At 37.2% G+C, this 27,607-nt stretch overlaps 1 protein-coding gene across 3 annotated transcripts; it reads right to left on the bottom strand.

The window, feature by feature from the left end:
* Nucleotides 1-178: 178 nt before the first annotated feature.
* On the bottom strand, nt 179-27,607 carry TUBGCP6 (tubulin gamma complex component 6). 3 transcript variants are annotated; one of them, XM_087722154.1, is made up of 26 exons: nt 27,564-27,607; nt 24,299-25,128; nt 23,544-23,707; nt 22,269-22,479; nt 21,897-22,070; nt 19,910-20,031; nt 18,067-18,142; nt 17,565-17,674; nt 17,284-17,375; nt 15,294-15,433; nt 14,336-14,485; nt 14,057-14,138; nt 13,886-13,974; nt 13,665-13,780; nt 11,836-11,974; nt 11,636-11,752; nt 9,638-10,883; nt 8,949-8,986; nt 8,135-8,327; nt 6,876-7,044; nt 5,611-5,752; nt 5,187-5,381; nt 4,688-4,820; nt 4,230-4,443; nt 2,742-2,941; nt 179-1,829 (listed from the first exon to the last, which is right to left on the bottom strand). In XM_087722154.1, the coding sequence occupies exons 2-26, from the start codon at nt 25,046-25,048 to the stop codon at nt 1,738-1,740; spliced, it is 5,154 nt and encodes a 1,717-aa protein (XP_087578280.1). In that variant the 5' UTR covers nt 25,049-25,128; nt 27,564-27,607; the 3' UTR covers nt 179-1,737. The 3 variants fall into 3 exon arrangements, with proteins under 3 accessions (XP_087578280.1, XP_087578279.1, XP_087578278.1); XM_087722153.1 differs by lacking the exon at nt 27,564-27,607 and adding an exon at nt 27,005-27,466; XM_087722152.1 differs by lacking the exon at nt 27,564-27,607 and adding an exon at nt 27,047-27,466.

Genomic DNA, 27,607 nt, shown 5'->3' with positions numbered 1-27,607 from the left:
GGCAAGGCAATAAAAATACACCATGTGAATGTTGTTACAATGATTTAAATATTTTAAATGAGTGTTATGATTTTTATTATCATGCATAAAATCTGCAAGCTGTCACCATGAGCTATATTAATTGAAAATAAATGACTCTGATGATGTTTATAGCAAATGTCTATTTTTTTGGATAAGAAAATGAATTTTTGAAATTGTTATGTACAACTAATTTCTTGTTTTTGGAAGGTGCTGTAGTAAGTTGATCCCAGATTTTTGTTTTTAGTGTTGTCCTAGGAACTATCTTTGACTTAAAGATATGCTTGCGAAGGACTAATGGTGGGATTGCCGTCCACTCTTTGAAAAAACAGCTGCATTTAGACAGAAATCCATCCCAGCTCCAGTTCCCTTTTACATTCATATTTACTCATAAGCATCCAAGATGGTGATGCAACTGTGATTAGTTGCACCGCTAGGTTTTTCAAGGATGTGCAATCCAGTAGCAGCCTCACCTCACCCAGGTCCTTGGCTTACAAAGCAAATGCTAAGATGGAGGTATAGGACACAATATAGGAGGAAAGGTGATAGGCAAACTAGGGAACCAGCGGCTGTGTCTGGAGATTGGTAGCTATTATAAGTAGATAAAAGGACTTTAGGTCAACTGCCATGGCCACAAACTATGGTGAGCAGCATATCCTAGTGAGAGTCCTGCCTGGATCTTGAAAGCAACTAGAAAAGGAGCAATTACCGTGAAATAACACATCCCAACTAGTGCAACAATTTTTGGAAAAGGACGGAATTTGTCTTTGGAAAGCAAAGAACCTTTACACTACTTAAACAAGTATTTCTACCTTCTTGGTGCCCATTAACGCATACAGAATTGCATTATAAGCAAAAAGCAAGCTTGCAAAGAATCTGAATGCAACACATAAGCTACATACTTGTGCCTACAAAGTGTAATGGAATAAGGTAAACTTAAAAGCTTTGGTAATATGCTAGTAACTTGTCAAGGACTAAAGCAATAAAACACACTTTTGCATTCAGCACCTCTGCCATCTCATCTCTCCCTCACATTTCCTCCCTCCTTCCCATTGCAAAGCAATAAATAGTAAAATGTATATGCTTGCCCAAATCCCAGTGACCCTGGATGTCTTCTGGTGTGTCTTGATGCTAATTAAAAAGTAATAAAGGATACAATAAGAACACTGAGGGAAATGTGAGGAGTGTGGGAGCTATATTTGAAAATGATTAATTAGAACTATAAAAAAATTTTCACAGCATCTATAATCATAGGCCATTCCAGCATAATTAAACAAACATATTCTGGATTGTGTACATATTAAATCTATCCACAAAGAATAATTATCCACAAAGTAATTATCAGGAAGTTTTCTTTTTTCTTTTTTACTCTGAACATCTGCATATTGATTACAAAATAATAAATTTATGCTTTGCTTTTTATTACACATTTACATGAGAAGCTTTTACAATGCTAAAGGAAGAATTTACACATTAACAAATTTACATTTATGCACACTTTGATATATCACACCAACATGGGAAACATGCTTCCGTGAGAAGACAGTATGAACTGGTGCCATGCTATGAGGAAAATGGAGCATCTTGCATCTGTATCAATGGAACCATTCTACTCTGTCACTATTTTCAGTGGAAACTCTTCAAAGCTTCTGAGGTCAGCGGCTTTCAAATGGCCTGGGCTTCTTATAATGCACAGAGCAGTTAGTCTATTGTAAAGGCTTAGTTATCCTTGTAATAGTTGTTGAAGTTAATTCGTAGTAAGAAATCTTCCAGGTGAGGCTGGTATCCTCTGTTGATAAGCTTTGTTACTACTGCAGGAAAAGAGGGAAAATTTAGAAAAGTCAATTGATCAATTGAATCTGCATCTTCACAGAAACTGATTATGGCAAGAGAAATATTACTCAAATGTTCTTATTGGAAAAAGCAAAGTGGCCCTGGAATGAATCCTTGCAATAATGAGCATCAATTGGATGATGCATATCAAATCTTAAACTTTCATTATTTCTCCCAGCAGTTTCATTTAACTGCAGAGAATCTTGTCCAGCATCCTGCCCTGCTAAGAGTGTTTTAGATATCCTGCATAAAGAGGGATGTTGTCAAGTACATTGGTAAGTATAGCAATAATCAGCTGGCTTTCCTTATAACAGCTGTAAACAGTGGGACTTAAATTCTGAATAAAAAGGGGAATGAAGTTCAGCTCAAGATTAGGGGGTGAAAGTAGGCCTGAAGGAAAAAACGCATGCTATGGAAAATATGACCCTTAATTTAGGGATGAGGGCAGGGTGAACCAGCTGCATATTTATCGTAAGGAACCAAACAATTACAAAGAGGACTGTGGAAAGAGAGAGTGTGTTGTTGTCATCTGCCTTATTTATGCAAACTGTTGCAACCTGAGGGGTTATCTAGCAGGAAAAGGTGGATAGGATATTGCAGACTGCAGAAGCACAGCTGAGGCTGCACCTGACTTCACAGAGGTTTCACCATCTTGATACTAAGTGATGCTTCAATTTAATATGAAATGAAGTGAAAGTGATTTTTCTTCTGCACCTTAAAATAGAGACTATGTTGTTATTTCCCTTGAAAGTTTGCTCTAAAGAAACTGATAAATTAATCAGTCTTCATTTTAAATGTAATCTTTAAAAAGATTAGTCAAATATGCCATGTTTGAGTTTCATTTTGATTTTCAGATTAACATTAGAAAAAAAATACATGGCAAGTCTTACCATTGAACAGAAAATGAGAGTAATATTTGAATGTGTTATAGGACTGCTGCATTAATCCAAAGTTAGGGTGAACAGCCACATGTTTGCTGCTATCAAAATTCCATGACTGAGAGATTAACTGGCTACGAAACTTTAAAATGAGGCTAAAGATGCTGTGAATTATATTCATCACAGGGGCTGCCTTTTCTGTCAATAATCCCCTGTCAAGAAAAAAAGCAAAGATATATTTTAAACATATATCAATGTAAAATCAACTGACAGGCAGCAATGCAATGCCCTCTAACTTTGTAATAGATTTAATAGATGCATCAACAGTTATAAAAACATGCATTAAGTCTGGAAACAAAGAAAATATTAAAAAGAAAGTCAAACTGGCTCCTTGCTTCTTAAACATCTTGTTCTCAGAACTCTTTCCCACTTTTAAAAATTAGAGCGCCCAAAAGCAGCTTTTGTATATATTTATCATTTACCATATTCAGAATTAAAATTGATTGATTCACAGAGTATTTATCATTGAATCATGTAAAATAGTATACTAACCCCATTAGATACTAACCTTTTGTTCATGAAAATCTCCAAGTTTTTAACAAATAAAAAATAGTAGGAGTGTAATTGATTTACATCAGGGGTGTCAAACCTGCAGCCTGTGGCCCGGATGCGTCATGCACTGGCCACGCCCACCCCCATTTTAGCGAAGGGAAAAATCACGATACATCTCATGACAACAATGTGACGATGTGAGTTTGACACCCCTGATTTACATTTTGTAAATATCTTCAATATCTGGAAAATAACTTTGCTTTTGTGAACCAGAGAAGGCCTGGGTGATTTCCAGAAAGGTTCTGCTATAACCTTTCTTAATAAACTATAGTTGCAGTCAAACCTGTGTGAATTCTGTTGTGACCCTGGACTGCCTTAAAGGGTTACATGAATCTTGACTCTTCCCTGCTCTGCAAAGAGTCATAATTACTGTAAGGAAGCAATTACAAAGAGGATTGGGGAAAGAAACCACTTGTGCAAAGGATCCTAACTATATTTATTTGATTTTATTTGTCATTTACTATAAGCCATTTTGGGAGACCTATTATCTTAAATTATTGTAATCAATCAATTATCTAACAGGCCCTAGGGTTCAAACAAAGTACAAATGTATAAAACTTCCAAGAGAAGCCACAAGTGGTTCTGTACTAGGGTGGCCACAGTCCAGATTGCTCTCGAGAACATACACAGACTGACTTTTAAACAATCTTAAAGGAATTATTTCTGCTACTTGAAGTACTGTAAAATATTCTCTTCATTCCTGCAATGCAATGCAAGCAAATACTTTCTGTGGTCCATCAATGCACAATGCATCTGTTCTGCTACTTTATAGTAGAAGTAAACCCAAACCAAGCCAGTAAGTATAATGGAAATCCATGTTCATCCAACCTTTGACTTATATGAACACTATTGATCAACATAAGCAGACAAGTTATACAGCTTCCTTACCGAAAGATTGCTTTGTTGAGATATTCTGCATGTGTTCTGTAAATTTCTTCCAAATTCCCCACAGAAGACAATTTATTCCCAAATTCGCACCAAGTGACATGTAAAATCTGATTGGCAATATAACCTTGAATAACTTTAACAAAATGCTGCATTTCATGCTTATAAAGCTGCAATTGTCGAAACTGGACTGAGTTTGATGCATGTTTTACTAATGCTGAAAAACAAATATTACAAATGTAATCATTCAATCACAGGGTCATTTATATATTTATTTAAAAATGAAAACCAGTATTTTAAACCCAAATCTAAAAGAAAAAAGAATACATATAATTTAAGGTTAATGAATCACTGCTAAAATGTAATAGTGTTGAATAAAATATTACATTAATAGAATGCATGCAAAAATACTTCAATGCAAAAAAAGAAATATTTGGCAGAAGTACGCAAATCAGTCTTACCAGTTCGCTTTAAGTGGAACCAGACATCTTTAAGAGTCCATACCATATGTTTCAGCTGTAGCAGGAAGGAGAATATCTTGTTATATTTATTCATACAGTTTTCAGTAATTACAATATTTAAGGGCCAGTCCACCTAAAAGAAAAAGAAAATAATTGTCACTGCACACGAATCTATATTTTGCAACCTTTTGAGATAGAAACTTAAAAATAACACACATATGCATTTATAAATAGTATCAGAAAATATTCAGAATCAATTATTCTAATAAATCAACCATGGCTTTAGAACAGCGGCCCCCCAACCTTTTGGGCACCAGGGGCTGGTTCCGTGGAGAGAAGTGTTTCCACACACTGGTGAGGACATGGTTTTCTATGCTGCCTGCATCCAAAGATAGGGATTCACTTGTTTCTGTGGTCCGGTTTCTGGCATGGTGTGGCCCGGTGGAACAGGTTGCCACTGCTTTAGAATACAAGTCGAAAAGTTCCATGGGCATCTCACCTTGTATCGTAGGTCCAAGCAGGCTAGGGCATCAGGCGCATTGGGTTTGAACATGTCTGGGAGGTATTTCAATGCGAAAGAGAGGTTAGAAGCCAAGTGACTGTCACCATGAAGACTGTACTGAAGTGCCTTATTCAAGATGGAATTGAGGACTAATGGATTCAGAAGTTCACCAGGTGTCTGTCCTGATCCCAGCTTGAATGAGAAAATAGCATATTAGAGGCTGAGAATTCACTGAGCAGGATGTAAGCAGAAGTTAAGCATGCTGTTTATTACCAGAAAATCTCCTTGTGCCAGAGTTTCCTATAATGCACAGTTCCTAGACTGGCTGTTTGCTCTTTACCACATTGGAAACACAATAATGAAATGGCAATTTTCTGAACTATCATCAGATTAATCTTGGCAAATAGATATAATTCAATACCTTTTCAAAAAGCAAATCACTGAGTGATTGAGCAAATTCTCCATCTTCCATTAACAAAAAATGCCTCAATGCTTCAAAATGTTTCTCAACATTCAATTCCACAAAATAATAATCCACAATGGCTTTGTTCACAAGGGAAACACTAGGAAAAAAAATAGGTGATCCAAATTTTAAAATGTAGAATTAAAATTCTCTGCTAATTATAAAAGGGAAGAAACAAAACCAGCTAGACTAAGATAAAATGAACTAAATCATAAATCAAGCTGTGAAATATATTAAAGATAATGACCCTTTTAATCCTCTATACAGAATTAATGGTTAGTTTCTACAAAAGATCTTATTAGTTCAACATCGTTTGGTTGCTTTTCAAGTAAGGATGTACCATGTGTGTTGAAAATAAAAAGTTCCTTTCAAAGACGCCTTGTTTTTCAGCCTAACTCTTCATCATATTTGTATGTAATTCCTTTGGCCTGATGAAGAAAAGACTGAAGAGAAAATATGCTATGACATTTATAGATCTAATACAAGTTATCACCGTATTTTTCAGAGTATAAGTTGCACCAGAGTATAAGACGCACGAAGATTTTGAAGAGGCAAATTAAAAAAAAAAAAAAAGGGTTTGCACTCTGCAGACCTCCCCAAAACAGCCCGTTTTTCACGGAAACGGGCCTGGTTTTTTTTTCCAAAAAAAAAAAAAAAAAGGGCATGAATAGCCTTTAGGAAGTTTTTAGAGTGCTCCTGGGGGGGGGGGGGTTGCCCCCCCAAATGAGCAAAAAACAGCCCATTTTTTTGCAAAAATTGGCCCATTTTTTTATTTAAAAAGGGCATGCATAGCCTTTATGAAGCTTGTAGAGTGCTCCTGGGGGTGCCCCCCAAAATGAGCAAAATGGCCCATTTTGTGCTCATTTCTGCCCCCCCCCCAGCACCCAGGAGCACTCTGAAAGCCTCCTAAAGGCTATGCATGGCCATTTTGGTGAAGGGGGCAGTGTTTTGGGAGGCAAGAAATGCTGTATTCAGTATATAAGACGCACCCAGATTTTCAGCCTCTTTTTTTGAGGGAAAAAGGTGCATCTTATATTCCGAAAAATATGATGTATGATATATGATATGATATACATTGTTTCTAGAATAATCACTAAATTGTCTATACAATTGACTCAATAAAAGGAGGGGGAGATGATAATTTGTTTGTCCTTAACAAAACAATGTGAACAGAACAACAAAGTACTCTTACATATTGACTTAATAGTTGCAACACTACTTACTGAGAAACTAAGGGGGTAGTGATTGACCGTTTCATCAGCACAGGAAGTGATAAGAGCTCACTTAGTTGTACAGCTGTTTCATCTGTTGCTGATTGTACTGAGGGATCCACAGGGAAAGTGTAGGATCTGGGGATCATGTGATGTAAGAGATGGGAAACTGGAAGCTCGGCTGCATTACAGATAAAACAAAAATTTGTAAGGCAAAACATTATTATTTTTAAAGATTATCGAAAGGTAAAATACAATAAATCGAACAATCAATATGCAACAATCTGTAGTTTGCACTTACCATCTTAGTATATAGATAACAACCATAAAGTAATGGAAGTATTTATAAAATGTTGTTCAAAAAATTGAAAACTGAATGGAATCACAAATGCCAAAGAGTAGAAAATTTACAGTAAATTAGATTATTAATCATGGGAAGAAAAAAAGGTACACAGAAACATAACAACAGTTGGGCAGGGATTCTCCAAATCAAATTTTCAAGGATTGAAAATTTCTCTTCTGGATCATCCCCAGAAGTTAAACCTAAACTAGAAGCAATTTAAAATGTTCCAGATGAAATTTGGGGTGGACTATGTTTGGAGCATTACATGGAGCTTCCAGAGTGGATAATTAACTTCCAGGAAAACATCCATAATAGGTACATTTCTCATAACATTCAGCTCTGCACAATCTTAATCAGAGATTAAGAGAGTTGTACATTTTTGTAGGCCCTAAAATACTTACAGATCATGCACCAAAGTTTTACCTACTATAGTGACCATTCAATGAAAAAAGAAGCATATTAAACCTTGACTTATTACTGAGCCTCTCTTTTCTCACAGCCTTTAGAATTAAATCAAATTAGAATTTTAAAAAAGATTTAAAAAATTCACCCTCCCTAGGCTTAACAAAGTTAGTGGTCATTGATGTAGAACATCTACAGCAAATGTGACCAACCCACGGGCAGCATGCAGTCCTCAACAGCTAGTTATGCGGCCCCACAAGATTGTAAACGTTTAACACCATTATGTGATTTTTTTAGCGATACTATATTATATATTTTATATGTGGCCCAAGACAAATTCACTCTTCACTCAATGCAGATCAGACAAGCCAAAATGTTTGGATATCCATTATCTAAAGATCATAAACTCCTCACTCTTGAGCTACTGAGTTATAGGTTAGCAACACTCAGAATTATCTTCTTTGAAAAGTTGTATCATATCAAGCAGTTTCACTGTCTTAATGCATCTCGCATTGAGACTACTCACACATAAATTCATATTGATCCTGATATTTTTCCAGGCAATATTGATTAGATAAGGCTTGCAGGTAATCATCTTCTTTCTTCCATATAGCAACACTGGTGCTTCCTCCTTCCTGGTTTTCAGACATGATGACCTCAGAGACAGACGTTTGCTGAGTCACAACACACAATGAGGTTGATTTTTCAGGTTCTTCTACCTGATGAAAAAGAAATGTTGGTATTATAATATTTCTTCAATTGGTATATTTATGTAGTCTCATTCATTTTTCTAAATTCTAAAATATTCAAATTGACATAAAAATATAATGGAACAACAACAGAAATTTCTCCAGTTTCCATAGTGCAAAAAAGTTAGTTTGTTCCCATATAAACCAACAATTAATTTCAATTAAATATATTAGCATTAATATCATCACATGGTCTCTGAATCATTCCTTAAAATTGCTAATTCCCTAGCTAGTTAGTTAGAAAAGAAAAAAAAAAGAAAAGAAAATCCTATTTTAATGCTAAGAGACAGTGGAAGATAATTAATATCCTCGCCTCTCTTTCTTTCTGTTGGTCAACTGCTCCTTATGGAGACAGCAGACTCCATAGCTACACATTGATTCTGGCATTCCTAAGCAAAATCAGCTGAGTGAAGCAAAGCATGCTAAGAAGCAATAGCCAAAGCAGCAATATCAGAATACTACTATTCTATATTTTTTTCCTTGCTGGCTTAGCCTTGAAAGCCTCTGCCGAAATGGTTATTGGAAAGTAAACGATCCTTTGCATTTTGAAACAGTACAAAAAGATGGTATTCATAAACTTATTCTTCTCACCAGGAAAGTCTGAAGATCTTCAATATCTCGGATGACCACTATATGAAAAAAGAAATATTATGTGGGGGAACAGAAGAAATACATAAGGTTCATATATATAAATTGAATGTCCTCTTTGTATTAAGTATTTATACTTCATATAAATATTTTATGTTTTAGCCATACTGTATATATTATTTACCTCCCCCAATAACCACAGAGAAGAAACATCAGGATAATATATTTTTGGAATCATATCTCTTAGTTCAGTTTTAGTGTAGTTCTTAATAATATTGGATTTTAATATTTTAACATTTTAAAGTTGTTTTATAACCTGTAGCCTCTTGTTTTTAGTTGCATAAACAGCTTTCAGCTACTAAATGCCATTCATTTTCCATTTATTTTTATATAAGGGGGGACATTCTTAAGATTTGTTCAAGTATTAATTTAGTCCAGTTTTAATTATTTTAATGTACCTCACAAATCTTTAATTTTGCTACATAGCTTCCCCAAACATGAGCTCCTGACTGCTCCCTTCAATTAGAAAAAGTATTGGGGATTGTAGCCCACCATATTAAAGAGCAACTACTGGGATGAGGGCTGTGCTTAGAAAACTCAGATGATTTCCATTCAGCTATTTGACCTCTCTGAATTTAACAGATTTCTTTAGTAGCTATATCATTGCATATTGGTATTGGTATGTCACTCACCCTGTGCTTCTTCCCCGGAGCTTTCTTCTTGCGTTTTATCCAAGTTAGCCAACCCATTGTCAGGTGGTCTTGTTTCTTGTTCTTCTCCTTTCCCATCAGAGAGTTTCCCATTGTATAGAAATGTCTGTATTGTACAACTTGATGCAGGACCAAAACCTGCTTTAAGATGAGGTATTGGATCACTGTCAGTTGAAGGAGTCATTTCCCCCAGCTGAATACTGGACTGGGATGCATGTCCAAAGGCGCTCCATCGAGGCTTTGAACTCTCAGAATCCGAAACCAGCTCTCCAACTTTAAAGTGGGACTCAGAGGCATGGCCATGGACATTCCACCGAGGTCGAGAAGACAGACTTTCGGAAACATTTTCCCCAGTACAGATGTTGGTATCTAAAATTTTCCCCTGAGTGTTCCATCGAGTTCTCATGGCTTCTACCTTTGGCACATATTCACCGATCTTTATATTAGCATCTGAAGCATGACCATGAATATTCCACCTGGGTCTCGAGCGCTCTACCTCAGAGGCATATCCTCCAACAGGAATATGAGCTATGGAAACATGCCCATGGATGTTCCAGCGAGGTCGGTAAGTCCGTTCTTCAGAAGCATATTCTCCAACCTTGATGTGTGCATCTGAAGAATGCCCATGTGGATTTAAATGTGGTTGGGAAAGTTCAGTATTAGCAATGTAGCCTCCTATTTTAATACTCGCATCAGATATGTGGCCATGAATGTTCCACCGAGGTCTCCTGCTTTCAACATTAAAAACATTTTCACCCACCTGAATGTGGCTTTCCGAAACCGAAGGCCTGAGAACAGTGTTAAAGTCATATTCATTATCCAGAGAAGCATGGAAGACTGTTTCTCCTTCGGCAGCCTCTTTTGGCAGAGAATTACTTTTCTTTCTTTGATCACTTAAAGACAGATCTGAATTGATACTTTCCAAAGCTTCCTCCAACAGGTTTGTTTGTTGGGTTGTTTGGAATATTTCTTCCTGGGGTTTTGGCAAAAAATCTTCAAAATTCAGACCAAGTTCAGACACACCCTTTGAAAGTGTTGCCATCTGATCACTGCAGGCAGTTTGAGAAGCAACTTCTGCTTCTTCCAATTCGGAGCAGTCCGTAGGCTGCACATTTAGGGGCTGTGTTAATTCCAATGACTGATCATTTGAAATGTAATTTGTCAGTTCAGATTTTGTATCTTTTCCCATTTCCATAATCTTTTGTTGATCAGATTCTAAAGAAGTTACCTTAAGTGCAAAAATTGAAAATAATTACAATATATATATGTAATTCAATTGCACAGCTGACTTATATTCAATTATTTTCTTTCACTTGAAGTTTCTGGAATTACTTATATACAATTTTATTTACCACCTCATCTTATTGCCTTCACTATATTTCTGAAAGGGCTCAACAGTGTTTCATATACCATGGAAATCATCTGGGTTACCACAAACATATAAGCACTAATCAAAGGGCATATTCATCTTTAAACCAATAACCAATTTAATGGTAGGCTACATGTATGAAGAAAGTCCCAGTGCATGGGACTGCAACTTAAAACAACAATCAGGACAGCTACTTCAAATCTGAATAGAATAAACATGGCTAAAAGGAGAAATGCTCTGAAGTAAGATAATTCCCTATATTTATTTTTAAACACAGTATTACTCATTAGCGGTGGAACAAAGCATTGAAATGGGTACATTGCAATATGTACCGGTATAATAAAGTACACTCTGAAAGCATTATGTTTTCTGTACCAAACTAATCTTAACTTTTGTAATATTGAAATATTGAAAATACTGATCCCATTTTTCTACTTTTGAACAGGAAAAGTTATGTTTTTTTTTAAATAATGCAGAGCTAAATGATACTTTTTGTAGTTGTAAAAATGACTTTTGTCAAGTACCAGTCTATGATAAAATGTCTCTTTTTACTAGGCATTTTACTAGATTTTAAACTCTGGCCCCAAGCCATGTGTGTAAAAATTACAAACCTGAAGCTCAGCATCTTTCCCTTGGCCTGCAGCCAGCATAACCTGTTGACTTTGGTCTTCTGGAATTATATTTACTTTTTTCCTGTACTTTCCACCAGGAAGCTTTTCAAGCATATCCTAAACATAAAATAGAAATATTAAATGTTTGTAGTAAGTAGGTTCAATGGGGTTTTTTAAAAAAGAAAGAAAAGTATCAGTACCTCAATATGTTTTTGATCTTTTAACAGGAAATTGAGACGGGCTGTTTCCAGTTTATGCCTCTGGATTCTCCATAAAGCTTTTTTTTCTCTACGAGCTGCATCTTCAGACAGCTTAGTATAATGGTCAATTAACTCTTGTCTAAATGGAAAGAAAAAAACACCAATGGTATCTTAGAGCAAAGATTCTATTAAAGCAGAGCAAAACTAACAAAATTAATTAATACAAATTGCATTACTTCCAAAGTAGATTCTGCCTAAACCGTCAAAATCAGTGAGCAAGATAGATATTCATGGAATTCAATTTAATGAAGTTACCTGTAATGTAGTTATAGCATTCAAAGCCTACAAAATAATTACCCCCAAAACTTTATAAGCGAATTAACAGAATAAAAAACATAAATGCCATGTGTTGCTGTGTCTTCAGAAGGCACAATACTCTTTCCTACACAGTCAAAGGGCAATATTAATGTCACTCTATCACAGCTCTCTACTATAAGTAAACTTCAGTTGGTACTTTTGTGTCAGCTTGTGGGAAGTATAGTATTCTTTTAATTGTTTACTGCGATTAGTGGTGCATAATCCATTAGATTGGCTGAATTCATCACTATGTTTGATAACTCAACAGACAAAAATATGGCATACTATCGTGTTTCCCCGAAAATACAACCTGTCCTGAAACTAAAGCCGTGTCACATTTTTTGCATGGGCAAAAATATAAGCCCACCCTGAAAATACCCCCCCTGGACAATCCACTTCTCCAGCCGGGCAGAGCTCCATGCACTGACCTAGTGGGTATCCCTAATGTGCCAAGCCGCGAGAGCTGGGGACCGGGCAGAGTGCCACATGGCTTGGCGCCTTAGGGATACCCCCTAGGTCAGTGAATGGCGCTCTGCCTGGCTGGAGAGGGGGTTTGCCAGGCAGTTGCTCGTGAGCTTGGTCACCTCATGGCTGCTTTGGCCCTGAGGCTGTGCCCGGCTTTTCAGGAGCCAGTTCGCAAGGGAGCAGCCACCCGACAACCCCAAAACAATAAGCCCTCCCCTATAATAAGTCCAAGAACATATTTTGTAAGTAAAAAGAAAATAAGACCCTGTTGTATTTTCGGTGAAACACGGTAGGAGCATGCAATGCTCCAGATGTGATTTGGACAAAGTGTTTCAGAACAGATTGGAACAAGAATGCAGCTTCTCTTGACCAACTCATGAAAGCAACTGCTTCTTTTCCACTTAATGAGCACCAGACCGTCTCTTTTTAAACTATGCATTCATGATTTAAGAGACTTTTAGTATTAGCATAAAAAATAAATGCTAAACTAAATCTGCTCTTGATCACTGAAAAATCTGAACATGAAATACTATGTGTGATGCTTCCAAACCAAGCCAGCAAAAGAAGAGGCCACACTGTGAGCAGAACGCATCCCTTTATGGAGTCTCAACTTGACACGTGGTGAACAATAAAAGGGTTTCTAGCTAGCATTACTGGCTTCTACTAGCCAGCTGGCTATATGGACTCGGCATGCTCCTCCCCCCTGGTTCCTGGTTGCTTCCTGGCCAGCTCCAGCAAGTACTTTTTTGCCCTGGCTCCAACAAACACACTTCGAGTCCGGTTGCTCTCTAGATGGCTCCAGGAAGCACTCTTCAGGCCTGGATGGCTTCTGAACTGACCGCAGCTGGCTTCCTGGCTCCTCTCCCAGCGTGAGTCCCACCACCCACCACCCATCTGTGGCCCTATGCATTCCCCTCCCCTACGCATGTGTGGCAACTCCGAAACAGTGCGTTATGGCCACTTTGAACGGCATGCTGACTTGGACGTTGACTCTATGATTTGCTTACCTTGCCCTTTTCTCTAAATCTTCTTCTAAAGCTTTCAGTCTCTTCTCCCTCTCTCGGAGTTCCCGAGCATAACTAAAATCATCATCAATTTCTTCTTGTTTCAGAGTACGTTGACGCTATCAAGATATTCAGAAAGATTTTCAGAATAATTTTCCAACACCTTAAACGGAGGGGGGGGGGAGGCTAGTGAAAATGTACGTTTTAGATGAATAAAAACATACCTCTTGATCTTTTACAAATTGTTCTTTCAACTTCTGAAATTGTTCACGTTTTTTTACATCCAGTGCCATTTTATCTGATATCTGTTGATCTAAAAATAAAGTTAAAATGCATTTTTATCAGGAAAAAACATAAAGAAACTCAACCAGATTGCAAATACAAGTATAAATTACCAGTAATGGCTTTGAGAGCTTTGCTAGCTGTTTTTCGAGCATGAGCAATTAACTCCTGTTTCTCAATTTCCATGCGCAAAACCTAGGAGAAAATCCACGTGATTTACTGTAATTTCCAAATGTTATATCATAAAAGGAGACATACATTAAATAAATTAGAAAATTTGAAATTCAAAATTTATCACACAGAAACCAAAATCTTGCCTATATTTTGTCTAGATCCTGGACAATGGAATGAAATCATTTCCATTCTGAAATTATTCTGTTAAATATATTCACCTTTTCTTCTTTGCTGATGGTACTATAGCGAGCAATTCTTTCCATTCGAGCTACATAGACTGCACAATCTTTCTCAATCTCTTTTAACTCATCAAGGGAGAAAGTTACAGAAATCCGAGGAACAGGAATATCAGACCAGCATATGTAGTGCTGCAAAAATAGAAAGATTAAAACCAACTGTTTTTAAATTATACACCTTTTGCTTTTAACTAGCCACCTACATTGTAATCCTATACTTTCTGAACCTGATGAGCTTTATTCCTCCTGTAACCGTAGACTTTTAAGCATTTCTACTATGGAGGTAAAGAAATAATTTAAAGCAAGCTATATAGAAGATATTCTGACCACTCATTATAAAAAATAGTTTTTAGGAACTTGCAAATAAAATTAACTCTAGGATTTCATGGAAATCATGGCACAAAAGGAGGCAGGGCATGAAATCTCTAAAACACAGAGCAGAATTCCTGAGGAATTCTGGGAGTTGAAGTCCCAACGTCTTAAAATTGCCTAACTTGGAGGATTCAACTGGACCTTGTAAGGAGAGCCATGCAAGCTGGCAATTCCTTATTGTAACAGTCTAAAGTACCTAAGCCATCAGCAGCAAAGATGAAGGAAAAGAGAGAACAACTTAGAAGACTTATCAAATCCAATGCCAATTATAACCTCCTTCTTATAAACATGGGAATAAATAATATTGCAAAAAAACAACAACAGCCAGAACCTTCACCTATGTTAAACATGATTAATCACGCAAAGGAAAGTGGTATAAATAAAGAAGGAAAGAAATTGGGGTGAATGGGAGAAATCTGCTTTATGGGAATGCAATCTGAATTATCAAGATGATAGTTGGCACCTAACAAGGATTGCGACTGCGATTATACTAAAATTATATAAATAGCCCTAGAGTTAATGTTTCAAATATACTAAACAAAATAATAAATTAACTTCTAATACTTACCCTGGGACAACACAGTTTCAGTAAGTTTATAGTTTTTCCACAAATATAGACATCATTAGCAATATGTTTCAAGAACACAGGAACACAATCTTCTACTTCTTTAGAAATCAAAACATATCCATGGGTCCAGTAATGTTTGTCTAAGTATAAAGAAGTACAATATATCAAAAGAGTTCTGAAATACAGGTGAATATCGTGCAAAAGTTCATTTATTTCAGTAATGCAACTTAAAAGGTGAAACTAATATATGAGATAGACTCATTACATGCAAAACAAAATAGTTCAAGCCGTGATTTGTCATAATTGTGATGATTATGGCGTACAGCTCATGAAAACCCCAAATCCACCATCTCAGAAAATTAGAATATTACATGCAAGCAATAAAACAAGGATTGTACATAGAACAATATCGGATCTCTGAAAAGTATAAGCATGCATATGTACTCAGTACTTGGTTTGGGCCCTTTTTGCAGCAATTACTGCCTCAATGCGATGTGGCATGGAAGCTATCAGCCTGTGGCACTGCTGAGGTGTTATGGAAGACCAGAATGCTTCAATAGAGGCCTTCAGCTCTTCTGCATTGTTCGGTCTCATGTCTCTCATCTTTCTCTTGGCAAGAGAGGTCAGGTCAGGCGAGTTTGCTGGCCAATCAAACACAGTAATCCCATGGTCATTGAACCAGGTTTGGGTGCTTTTGGCAGTGTGGGCAGGTGCCACGTCCTGCTGGAAAATGAAGTCAGCATCCCCATAAAGTTCGTCTGCAGAAAGAAGCATGAAGTGCTCCAAAATCTCTTGGTAGACAGCTGCGTTGACCCTGGACCTAATGAAGCACAGTGGATATACACCATGGCTCCCCAAATCAACACAGACTGTGGAAACTTCACACTGGACTTCAAGCATCTTGCAGTGTTGCCTCTCCATTCTTCCTCCATACTCTGGGTCCTTGGTTTCCAAATGAGATGCAAAAGTTGCTCTCATCTGAAAAGAGAACTTTGGACCATTGAGCAAGATCTGTATTTCTTTAGCCCAGGTAAGACGCTTCTGATGTTGTTTGTTGTTCAGGAGCAGCTTTATAAGAGGAATATGACATTTGAAGCCCATGTCCAGGATCCGTCTGTGTGTGGTGGCTCTTGATGTACTGACTCCAGCCTCAGTCCTGTGGAACTACCCACACTTTTGAATGGCCTTTTCCTGACAATCCTCTCCAGGCTGCGGTCATCCCTACTGCTTGTGCATCTTTTTCTTCCACACTTTTCCCTTCCACATAACTTTCTATTAATGTGCTTTGATACAGCACTTTGGGAACATCCAACTTCTTTTGCAATTACCTTTTGAGGGCATCAATGATGGTTTCCTGGACAACTGTCAGGTCAGCAGTCTTTCCCATGATTGTGATTCCTACTGAACCAGACCGAGAGACCATTTAAAATGCTCAGGAACCCTTTGCAGGTGTTATGGCTTAATTAGCTGATTAGAGCGGGACACTTTGAACCTAGAATATTGCACCTTTTCACAATATTCTAATTTTCTGAGATTGTGGATTTGGGATTTTCATGAGCTGTAAGCCATAATGACAATTATGACAAATCACGGCTTGAACTACCTGCTTGGCATGTAATGAGTCTATCTCATATATTAGTTTCACCTTTTAAGTTGCATTACTGAAATAAATGAACTTTTGCATGATATTCTGCTTTTTCGAGTTTTACCTGTATATCATTTTGGCATGGTTTTAAAGCAATAAAATGCAGTGAGAACCCAAATATTATCCATTTGTTCTTCACAACCTAGGCAACTTCCTTTGAATGGCATTTGTGTTGCAAATACTTTTCACTCTTTAGGTTCCATTTCTCTCTCAGTCCAACATATCTTACAGAAATAACTATTGCGTTGGAGAAAAATATGTGGAGGGAGCCTTATTTGTGCTGCCCTGAGTTCCTGAACAAAACGGGGGATATACCTCCAACAAAATATTTCAAAAAAAGCTTACCTCTAAAGCCAAGATAATCTTCATTCACCTGAATCATGAATTCACCATACACATCTCTGAATACACCACTATATACCCAGTCGTGGATAAACCTAAAGCAGAAAACATTGGACAACCTTTTTAAAAAAGATATTCTAGAATGGCTGTTTTTATGTAAGATTAAGATGATATCACATAGGATTATTAAAACGATTCAGTTACAGTAACTGGGAAAATCTGGGTTCTCTAAGAAATCCATTCCATCATTTTGCCAGATCACTGTGACACTGCATGGCTCCTACCTCGTGTACGGTTCACAGCTTGTTTTCAGTAGGGACAGGAGAACTGGATAATGCTCACTGCTGCAGTTATTAAGAGTCTCTTGGTAGAGATATGAAAGAAGTTTAACTCCCTGAAATACATACAAACCAGTTTGTGTAAAAAGCATAAAACTCACATTTTTTTTCAGTTGAGACTCATTTGCCTGGCTTTATCCAAAAAATCAACAGGCTAAAGTTACTGTTCACAGCTGCTCCCTTCCTCAAGTGAGCCTGTTGTAGTAATTACATATTCAGGCTCTCAACAGGTGGGGAAGTACACAATATTTTTTTGCTCAGTTATATTATTACAAACATTGATGAATACAAAAGTTACAGGTTGAATAGTATAGATATCATATCAAATCATTTAAAATGCATAGCCTCTAAGCATGTTGAGAGCAACTATTTATTCCAACAAAGCTGTACATAAAAATGTACACTTTGTTTCTGTGACTTAGAAACAGAAACAAGCGCATGTACTCACAGTTGGAAAAGAAGCAATGGTGCCTCCACCAGCTCCCACAGCAGTTGTTCCTATGCCACAGAGTTCAGCCAAATACCTTAACAAAAAGACAAAGCAGTTACACCTGCACAATCACTTGTAGAATATTAAAACTGTCCAAGATAATGGACAGACAAGATAAGCTCTGAGCTATACTGATGTTTGGCTCAGAAGAGGATTAGAGCCTTGCATACTTAATTGAGTTTTTATATAGTTATTGAGGCAAAACAATGATGTGAGATCTTGCCTTCTAGAACCCAGGATTCTCAAACAATATATGGTATGTTAAGTGCAACTAAACTTTCAGGAAATGATAACAGAAATATCTTTTATTATAGGTCTTGGATTAAATCCAATTTAAATTAACATTTGAACTTAATTTATATAATTAAATATTTTAATATACCATACATCTCAAAATATCACAATCAACTAAAAAATTCATAGCAAATATCTAGGTATGTTAATTATGTTACATTGATCTAACTACAGCAATATACTGGATTACTGTATAATAAAATATATTTCAATTCTTTGAATAGTCCATTAGTAATAACTAGGTGTGCCAGATTATCTTGCCTATCCTAGGTTTGAGCCTGAAAAGCTAAGCAGATCCAGATTTCATTAGTTCTTGGATGGGAGATCACAAGGAGTCCTGTGGTCCTAAGATAGACTGAGACTTCGCAGAGAGATCTCGTAATAAGCCACCAGTCAACCATTTCTACTTGGTCCATGAAAACAACATCGATGTGTCCAATCAATGTGACATTACTTTCATAAATAAATTTACACTGAGGCAGCAGCCTTTTTATAGAGCTTTATTAGAAATGCTCTTCTAACCTTAAGTTCATCTATCATGATCCAATTGGAACCCGGTTCGGAGGAGGAGGAACATCCGGGACCATCCGACAGGGATGGCATGTCTCCCTTGGCATGTTTGGAGATGCCAGGGGCTGAGGATGATGCCATCCCAGGCCCCTCAGGCATTGGGGGAGGTGGCTGACCAAATGGAGAGCTGCCTGCCTTCACAGACACAGGGGAGGATTGGCTGCTGATAGGCAGCGGGGCTGATAGGCCGCAGATCTTTTCTGGTGAGGAACAGCTGCCTCCTCCACTCAATCCAAGGGCAAAGAGAGCAAAGCTCAGGCAAGCCGAGAGAAGGGTTGCAAGGCCACTTGGAAGGTGGTCACCCCACCCCTCCTCACAAAGAACATCCTAAGAGGAATGACTTATGGAGAAGCTGTGGGGGGTTAGTATTTGCCAGGAACAATTGTTTGTTTTGGATTATACTCCCCTGGCTTCAAGAACTGCTTTTTGCTTTTGCTTTGAGGAAGAGCCTTACTGGTCATTGGAGGGCCATTTGTTGAACACTTCTTGAGGACAATAAAGGACTCTCTAAAGCCTGCCTTGCCTTGACCACCTGGGTCATAACAACATCTTCTTAGTCATAAAAAATATATGCTTAATTCAGGAACCTATTTTAGCAGCTACAACTAAATTACAGTAAGCGATTAAAACAGAGTTCCCCAACTCTGAACCAGCAGGCAGAGGGGAGAACGGATGGTTTTGCATGAGCAGCCACTTGCATGGATGGAGCATGCGCACACATGCTTGCCCGCTGCTTGTGCAAGTGGGGATGTGTGCATGCTGCTTCCCCAGCCTGGTTCCAAATGGCTCCCAGCCCAGTGGTCGGTCACAGCCAGGTGGGTTCGGGACCCCTGTGTTAAAATAAAGGCAGGACCTTTCACACCAGTATCTTTGGGACACTGTTGAAAAGTGTTCAATCTTCCATTTCTGTCCTATTACATTAATCCTGCAACGTTACCTTAGCTGTCGTCCTAGTTTTCGGAAGAGAAAGCTGATTGTTAGAAGAGTTAAAGTCGGGGGAGTGGACAAAACACACGCTCGGTAGTACTGTAAGTATTTCCTCAGTCCACTTGTGAATGCCTAACAACAGCAAAAAGAAAGCAATTTTTTTTAAAATTAAAAATATTAAATACAACATATCTCATAGTTTACTAAACTGGAAAATAGAGATAGGATACATTAATCTTTTTCAGAGGATAAGGGTCTTTTCACACACTACAGCTTAGACACCAACCTTTTGAAACATAAAACCATTGTTCAGTAGTGACACACATTCTCTGCATGAACAAATCGATTTGTATATCATGTTAAGTTATGGCTTACTTAATCACAGTTGATAATTGAGACACAATTGAATTGCTGCCAATTCTTACAGTATAAACCATGAGGGCTACAATACGTTGAGTCAAAACCAAATAATGACAGCTAACAAAACTTGCTTTAATTTATATCCGCTTACAAATATATAGCAGTCGGCAATCAGAAAAGAGTTCTACTAACATAGTCAACAATATATTATGTACACTACATATACCTACCACTCTGTGGGATGTGGACAACAGTATGTTGAATTCTAAGGCAAACTCTAGCCTTGGAGCCCCCTGAATGTATACAATAACAGAAACAGTATGCAATGGAACTGGGCTTTTGTACTGATACATTTTATATCAACCAAAATGTGCCAAAATTGACTGGTACTAGTCTTAGGTTACATTATAGAATTTTGGCACAAATATGAATCTAAATGTTGGTTGCTGAATAAATCAAGAACAGTATACCATAGAAAGCATTGTGAGAATAAATGGAATGCATAACAAATGGTACAATGCTGAGCAGGGAATAAAATAAAGACATGTGGATGCTCCCTTGGCTATTTTGTGTCTTTATGTGTAAATATACCATGAAAGGAATATTTGTGTCAGTTATTAGATATATTGGACTAAGACATGAATCTGCATGTGTTTTTGTATGCAGAGACAGTGCTACATTGTTAATGAGGTTAATAAGTTAATGAAGGCATGAGACACTGTTGTCAGTAGCTCCTATCCAAAAAGTGCCTTAAATGTTACACCAAAGCTTGGCAAAGCCTTCTCCTAGCCAAGTGCTCTGCTTGATTATCAAGCAGGAAGATAAGAATCCAGAAGAACTCCTGAATAATGAACACTTTCTTCAGGAAAGTGCAATACAGGTCCCCAAGAAAAGTTAGTTTAGATCTTGTTAGAGATCTGATGGTTTCTGTAGAGACGGAAGCACTATCCTCTGGGACGGAATAGCAGCTTGCTTTGTCCCATCCACTGTCTTATGATCTCGAGAGACTCTATAAATAAATTTACATCATCTCCTACTTGGTTCAGAATTATATAAGTGAATGTCATCAGCAAATTAATTATACTTCACCCAGAATCAACAAATGATGTATCTTACTAGTATTGGGAGAGAAAAGAATCATGTAGCATGCATCCTTGGAGAGAAAAAGAGCTTGATTGGTCAAAACTACTGACTGGAATCACGTGCTCAGAATGGAGAAGACCTACAAAATAGTACCTTCTGTCTGTAATATCACAAGTGTCCAGAAAAACGTTATGATTGATGGTTTCATTAGAACACTAATGAAAAATCAAATAGGACTAAGAGGGCTGCACTACTACAATCCAGGTTCTGGTGCAAGTTATCTGTAAGAGGGACAAACACATCTTCAATCTTATAACCAGGTTGAATCCCAAGTGAAATGTAACAGTTAGGTTTATGTATGAATGAGGTTCTGCTTGCTCTCAGCACCTCATTCTCCCTGCACTTTGTGAAGAAGAGTTTCGTACAACTGGGATGTAATTGAATAGCATTAAGAGAAAGAACAAAAGGCTTTTTTTTCTTCCATAACAGAGGACATACCAGACTTTACTAATAGATATAGAGAAAACTATATTCAACCAAATAAAGTGCATTACCTGAAATACGAGCCCTTTTTTGTATGAGGAGTCCAGGATTGGTTGAATAGAGAAACGGCTCAGTCGTGTGTAATAAGTTCCATATTCAGCCACTTCTGACAGTAGACAGTTCATACTTTCAGGTGAAGTTCCAGATACATAAATGCCTTGTTTCACTACAAATATCTGAACTGCCTATAAAGTTGGGAAAACAGTAACAGGAAATTACTAAAATGCACAGCATAGAATATATTTACTAAACAAATGTATGTCCTCATAAATCCAATTGGGAAATATTTAAATATACTATTTTCATATGAATTTTTGAAATTAAAATCTACTGGTTACTGTATTAAAAATAAAACTATTATATACTATATTGAAATGTTATACCTGATTAAATGAGAAAGAAGTGGATACAACTCCAATAAGAACATTTAACACATCTTTAACGATTTCTGGTTCTTTTACTAATACACGTTGTGGTAACTGAAATTTAGTACTGCTGAAAAGTTGCAGTTCTTGTTCTCGAAGTCTGCAAAATTTGTCAAAGGCTTCTCTTCCAGCTTCTGAAAGATATGGCTCCTCTTTTTTCCCAGGTGGACTGTCAGGAAAAACCACAAAAATGTTAAAACTAGAAGTCTGAATAACCTGATTTTCCTTTTCTGTTTGACCTTCAGTCTAAACTATGAATTATGCATAAGCATCCACCATGTTATAAAGAGATGTAGATTACAAGCTGTTTCCAACTCACTGGAGTCTAAGCATTATGGCCCACAATTCCTTTTGAGTAAATACCTTTTTATTAAATAGTATTTAATACCTGTTGCATTAAATATAGTCTAACAAAAAAGAACAAATAAACTAATTTTAATTTCTTTGGCAAACTACTCTTATTTTATTTGTATGTCAGTATGTCTGCTTTTTTGGGAGGTTGAAAGTAAACTCATTTATATAAAATAACTTTTAAAGTATTTAGATTTAAATATTCAGTATATTTAAAAAACATTGGACAATTTTCTTCAGAAATACACTAGTAATTATGATAATCAAAAAATTGGTGATTAGTTTAACAATTTTCTAGAGGTGTTTTTTTAAAAAAAAAAACTTTTGAAAAATGCCAGATAACATACATTATATTCTGAATCCTGTTACTATGCATTCCTTTTCATTAACAATTATTATCATCCAAAGCAGGGGTCACCAATCTTTTGGACCTCAGGGACCACATAATTTTAAATCCCAAGGACCACTAATATGATTTTTTTAAAAGATAAATAGTATTTAGTGCAATATAAAAAATGTAAATAATTTTTCTGCAGATCACCAAAATTTTCTTGCAGACCACCAGCTACTACTATAGCCTCCACACTATTAGGTTTACAACTCCACACATTTCCTGTGTTTTGCCTCTACCAAAAACGTAACTGAGCAATGTAGATATGAATGTGATATTTTGGATCCGAAGACTGCCATTCTCCAGTTTTTCATTCATTGCAAACAAATAGATTATAGTTGTATATTAGTAAGTTAACTCTGGAAATTGAACAGTAGTATGAAATCTAATAAAAAGACTTGGAACATTGTTGTACTAATCACAGCGCCCTCCTGCCTCAAAATAGCTCATTACAACAAGCACTTTTAAAAAATATAAAGCAAAATACTTACAATCCAATTCTTTCCCAGCACCGTCGTTTACTAGGTCCATAAGTAAGTGCTGCCTCCCAGAGATCAAGATCTGGTGTCACACTGGGTTCTGATTGAGAGTCTGGAGTGAGATTGGATGCTGACTGGAATCCTTCATCTTCAGAAGGATCAATACTTTGGGGAACCTGCAAATATAAACATACTTATTTACTGTTCCTCTACAATTACTTTTAAAAACTGTGCTTTGGGATTGTTTTGAAAGTAGAGCTTATAACAAATTGTTTAAATTAAAATTAATATCTAGTTTTAGTTTGTATCCAACTTTCTATAAAAATATTTCATATGAGACAATATTGTTACACTATAACATTCAAACAGGAATAAATAATATCAATAAATGAAAGCAATAAAACATTTTAGAAGCCTAAGTTGTTGTGAAATATTGGTTGATGTGTCAGAAGCATATTACTAGTCAAGAAACATTTTGTAATGTTGAGACAGGGCTAAGGCATGCTGATCTTCTTGAGTATATTTATATGAATCACATTATACTTTAAGATGGAAACATACAGCATTAGATCAGAGGGATGCGTGAAAGTGAAAATCTACATTTTTGTCTTTGTTTATCCTTCCAATGAGCTAATAATTGTAGAATTGCAGAGGCAGAGTGAATTGAGACAGTAGCCAATATCATCTGTTTTCTATGGAGGAAGTATAAATATCCATGAGTTCATTAAGACGAATATTGGCATAGACAAAGGAAAACAATCTTATACCTTGATTGCAAGTCCAGACAGATCTGCATTGTCAGGCACTGGTGGCAAATCCAACTTGATGTCCATATCATATGTACGACTGTGAATGAGAGCACCAAAGAGCGAGACCCGAGTTTCTCTTTCATATCTGTCCCCCATTGAACAATTCTGTGAAAACAGTTCCACCATAGGAAGACCTGTACCAGGTGCTGCCTCCATAATTTGCAAGGTCTTTTGAATTGTATCATTACATTGAAGTTCTTCATTTGCAATAAAAGCCTGCACGTCTGCTTCAAATATGCTAACATCATAATAATCATAACCTTGATATTTGGTATTTCTTCCTACATTTTTGTTATTAACAAAATAATCCTTTTTGAGGGGTGAACAATGAGGAGGCCCAGTTCCTGCAAGCTGTACCAGAAAATCCAAAATAGAAGTAATTTCAGTAAATGGTAAGCAAGTAGACTTTTCTAATTCCTCTACAAGTTGCTCCAGCCTGTCTGCTTCTAAGCTCAGTCCAGCAATTCTCAAATTGAAAGACAGCATTAATATTTTGTTTTTCACAGGAAGTCTAGAAAAATTTGATTGAGAAACTTTGCAGGTTTCATCCAGAAAAAGATTAGCAAACAAAGTATTATATGCAACCTTTTTGAGACTTTTTCTTGAAATTTTTTTGCTGTTCTTTCTTTTGTTTAAATGGACCTTTGTTGACACAGATACTAAGTGAGCCTCACACAAGTCACCAAATAGTTTTGTAATACTCTCCATGGTCCCATCAGTTGTGGATATCCACAATCAACTCAGAATGAATCCAGCACTAATAGTCAAACAAGCATTGGTTTGTGTTCCTAAAAAAATGAAAGAAAGAAAAATTATTAACATAATTAATGCTGTCTCTATTGATTTTCTCTGCATTATAAAATTAACAGCCAAGACTTTGGCAATATCTCACTACTAGATAGCAAGTAGCAAGAATGTTGCAAACATAACACTGTCATAGCAGCTCAGGAAACTACTAAGGTTTTTGTCGCAATAATCTATTTTAAATCTTTTAGTCTAATTAATACACACATTTTTAATCAAAACTTGCTACTCTTTTTGCAGAAGATCCTAGCCACATTTTGTATGTGTGTGGGAATTACATGTGCACACTTTGGTGTTAGCTTTTGACTCCTGGGGAAGCCTGGACTAGTCTCTGCTTATTTTAATTAAGCTATGACGTTATTTTCTGAAATTTCTTTCAAGCTGCCACTTATTTACTTTATATTTCTTGGCAAAACATTAACTATAAAAACAATGCAAGAGAAAAAGGGGTGAATATGATATTAAAGAATCCAACGTAAACTAAATGCATAACCTACCAAGAAAACACACACACATACACACGCACACTTTATATAGAATCAACTGTCGGGCTTACAGCTCCACACCACCTAGGGCAGATGGGGTGCCAACTATAGCAAAAAATGAAATATACATAACTGCGATGAAGAACCAAGATGGAAAATACTCAACAGTACCCAGGCTACACATTCAATTGGAAAAGCAAAGAAATAATTGACCATGCAAACAGAAGAGCCATAGTATTCCTGGAAGCATGGCCCCAATAAAGGAGCCATCAATAGATTATTATGAATCATAAGGCTAAAATGCATGACAGATAGATCTTTCTGAAGGCATGAACTAATGGCATCTATGAAAGAAGAAACCCATGGTGATAGTTGCCCACTGAACACTGCAAAGAAGGTAGTCAAAGGAATGTCAGAATAAAAGCTGCAGAAGCATTTTTGATGACAATTAAAGATGTTTTCTAAATGGATGGAAAACACGGAGCCTCCAGCAGTCTCAAGGTAATTAAAAGTAAAAATGACAAAATGATTTAGAATGAAACTGCAACGGAGGGAATTATGAGGAGCATTTCAGAGATTTGTATGGGATGATGATACAACCAAGAATGAGAAACAAATGCTAAAAAAAAGGCCTCCAAATAATGAAAAGAGAAACTATAAAAACAACATGTCCCTGGTGATTGGCAAGGCCCAACAGAGACTTCCTTTCCTTAGAGTCCTACGAAAAAATCAGGTGGAACAACGGCTGATAACCTCTTTCTATTGGTCCACGATAGAACGTGTCCTCACATACTGCATTACAGTATAGTATACTGGTTTATGTGGACAGGAAGGTACTACAGAGAATGATCAATTCAGCACAAGAAACCATTGGTTGCCCTCTAACACCACTGGGTGACATCGCCAGATCTCGCTGCTTTAGCAAAGTAAGGAAGATACTCAGAGATGATTCACACCCAGGTCAGTGTCTCTCCGCACTTCTACCATCAGGCAGAAGACATTGAAGCATAGCCAGCCGAACAAATAGGTTTAAAAATAGTTTCTATCCTTAGGCTGTAGGACTCTTAAACACAACCACAATCACTCCATGCACACGTGTAAAACGTATGACTAGTTTTTCTTTTTCTTTCTTTTTTTCCCAATTACTTGCATAGGGATTATTCTTTATAGTATTTATGTCGTTTGTATTTTTTGTCATGGATTGTGAGGCTAAAACCAATTTCCTTGTATACATGATGTACAATGACAATAAAGGCTATACAATATACTATAAATGCGGTTAAGAATGGTCAGAAATGGAAAGGATGCGCCTGACGTTCAGAAGGCCATTATTTTATAATTATTTATAATTGTTTTCAACAGATACAACGGCTACCTCGCAGATTATCTTCCCCTGCAGATAAAAGGACTACTATACCCTGGCGATGGGCAGGATTCCCTAGGCAAGAAGCCATGTACAGCAATGCCTCCTTCTCCGCCATCGGCACGCCCCAATGCTGGCTGTGGAGGATGGATACTGTAGTTCGGTAGCCTAGAAGCCGCCAATTTGGAAAAGTGGGCACAAGCACAAAACGCGGAGGATGCTGCGGCGTCGGAGGGAAAGGAAACCCGGCGTTGGCCGAGCACAGGCCCGGTTCCAGTCTCCAGGAACGGGTTGTCGTCTGGGTCTCCCGCCACTTCTGGGAGATTAACCAACGGCGCCGGCCGGCCGAGCTGACTGAAAACTTAGGTAGGCAAAACAGCCGGAGCTCCTAACTGGGCAACCGATACTGGGGAGTCCGCCCTTGACGAGCCTGGAGCAGCCGAGGCGAGAAGGTTCCAGTTCCCCTCCTCTGCCAAGTAAACAATATTAATAATAATAAAATATCGCCCTCCCTGAGGGAAGCGCAACCTTCCGCCTCCAATACTTAAAATTCAAAGAAAAGCCGACCTACCGCGGGGCATGAAGGAAACAGCAAGATTGGGGCGGAGCTACCGC

The sequence above is a fragment of the Thamnophis sirtalis genome, unplaced genomic scaffold, assembly GCF_051295495.1.
Source record: "Thamnophis sirtalis isolate CommonGarterSnake01/CBP01778 unplaced genomic scaffold, rThaSir2_p1.2 scaffold_9, whole genome shotgun sequence".
Lineage (NCBI taxonomy): Eukaryota > Metazoa > Chordata > Lepidosauria > Squamata > Natricidae > Thamnophis > Thamnophis sirtalis.
This window is presented reverse-complemented; position numbering and strand designations above follow the sequence as displayed.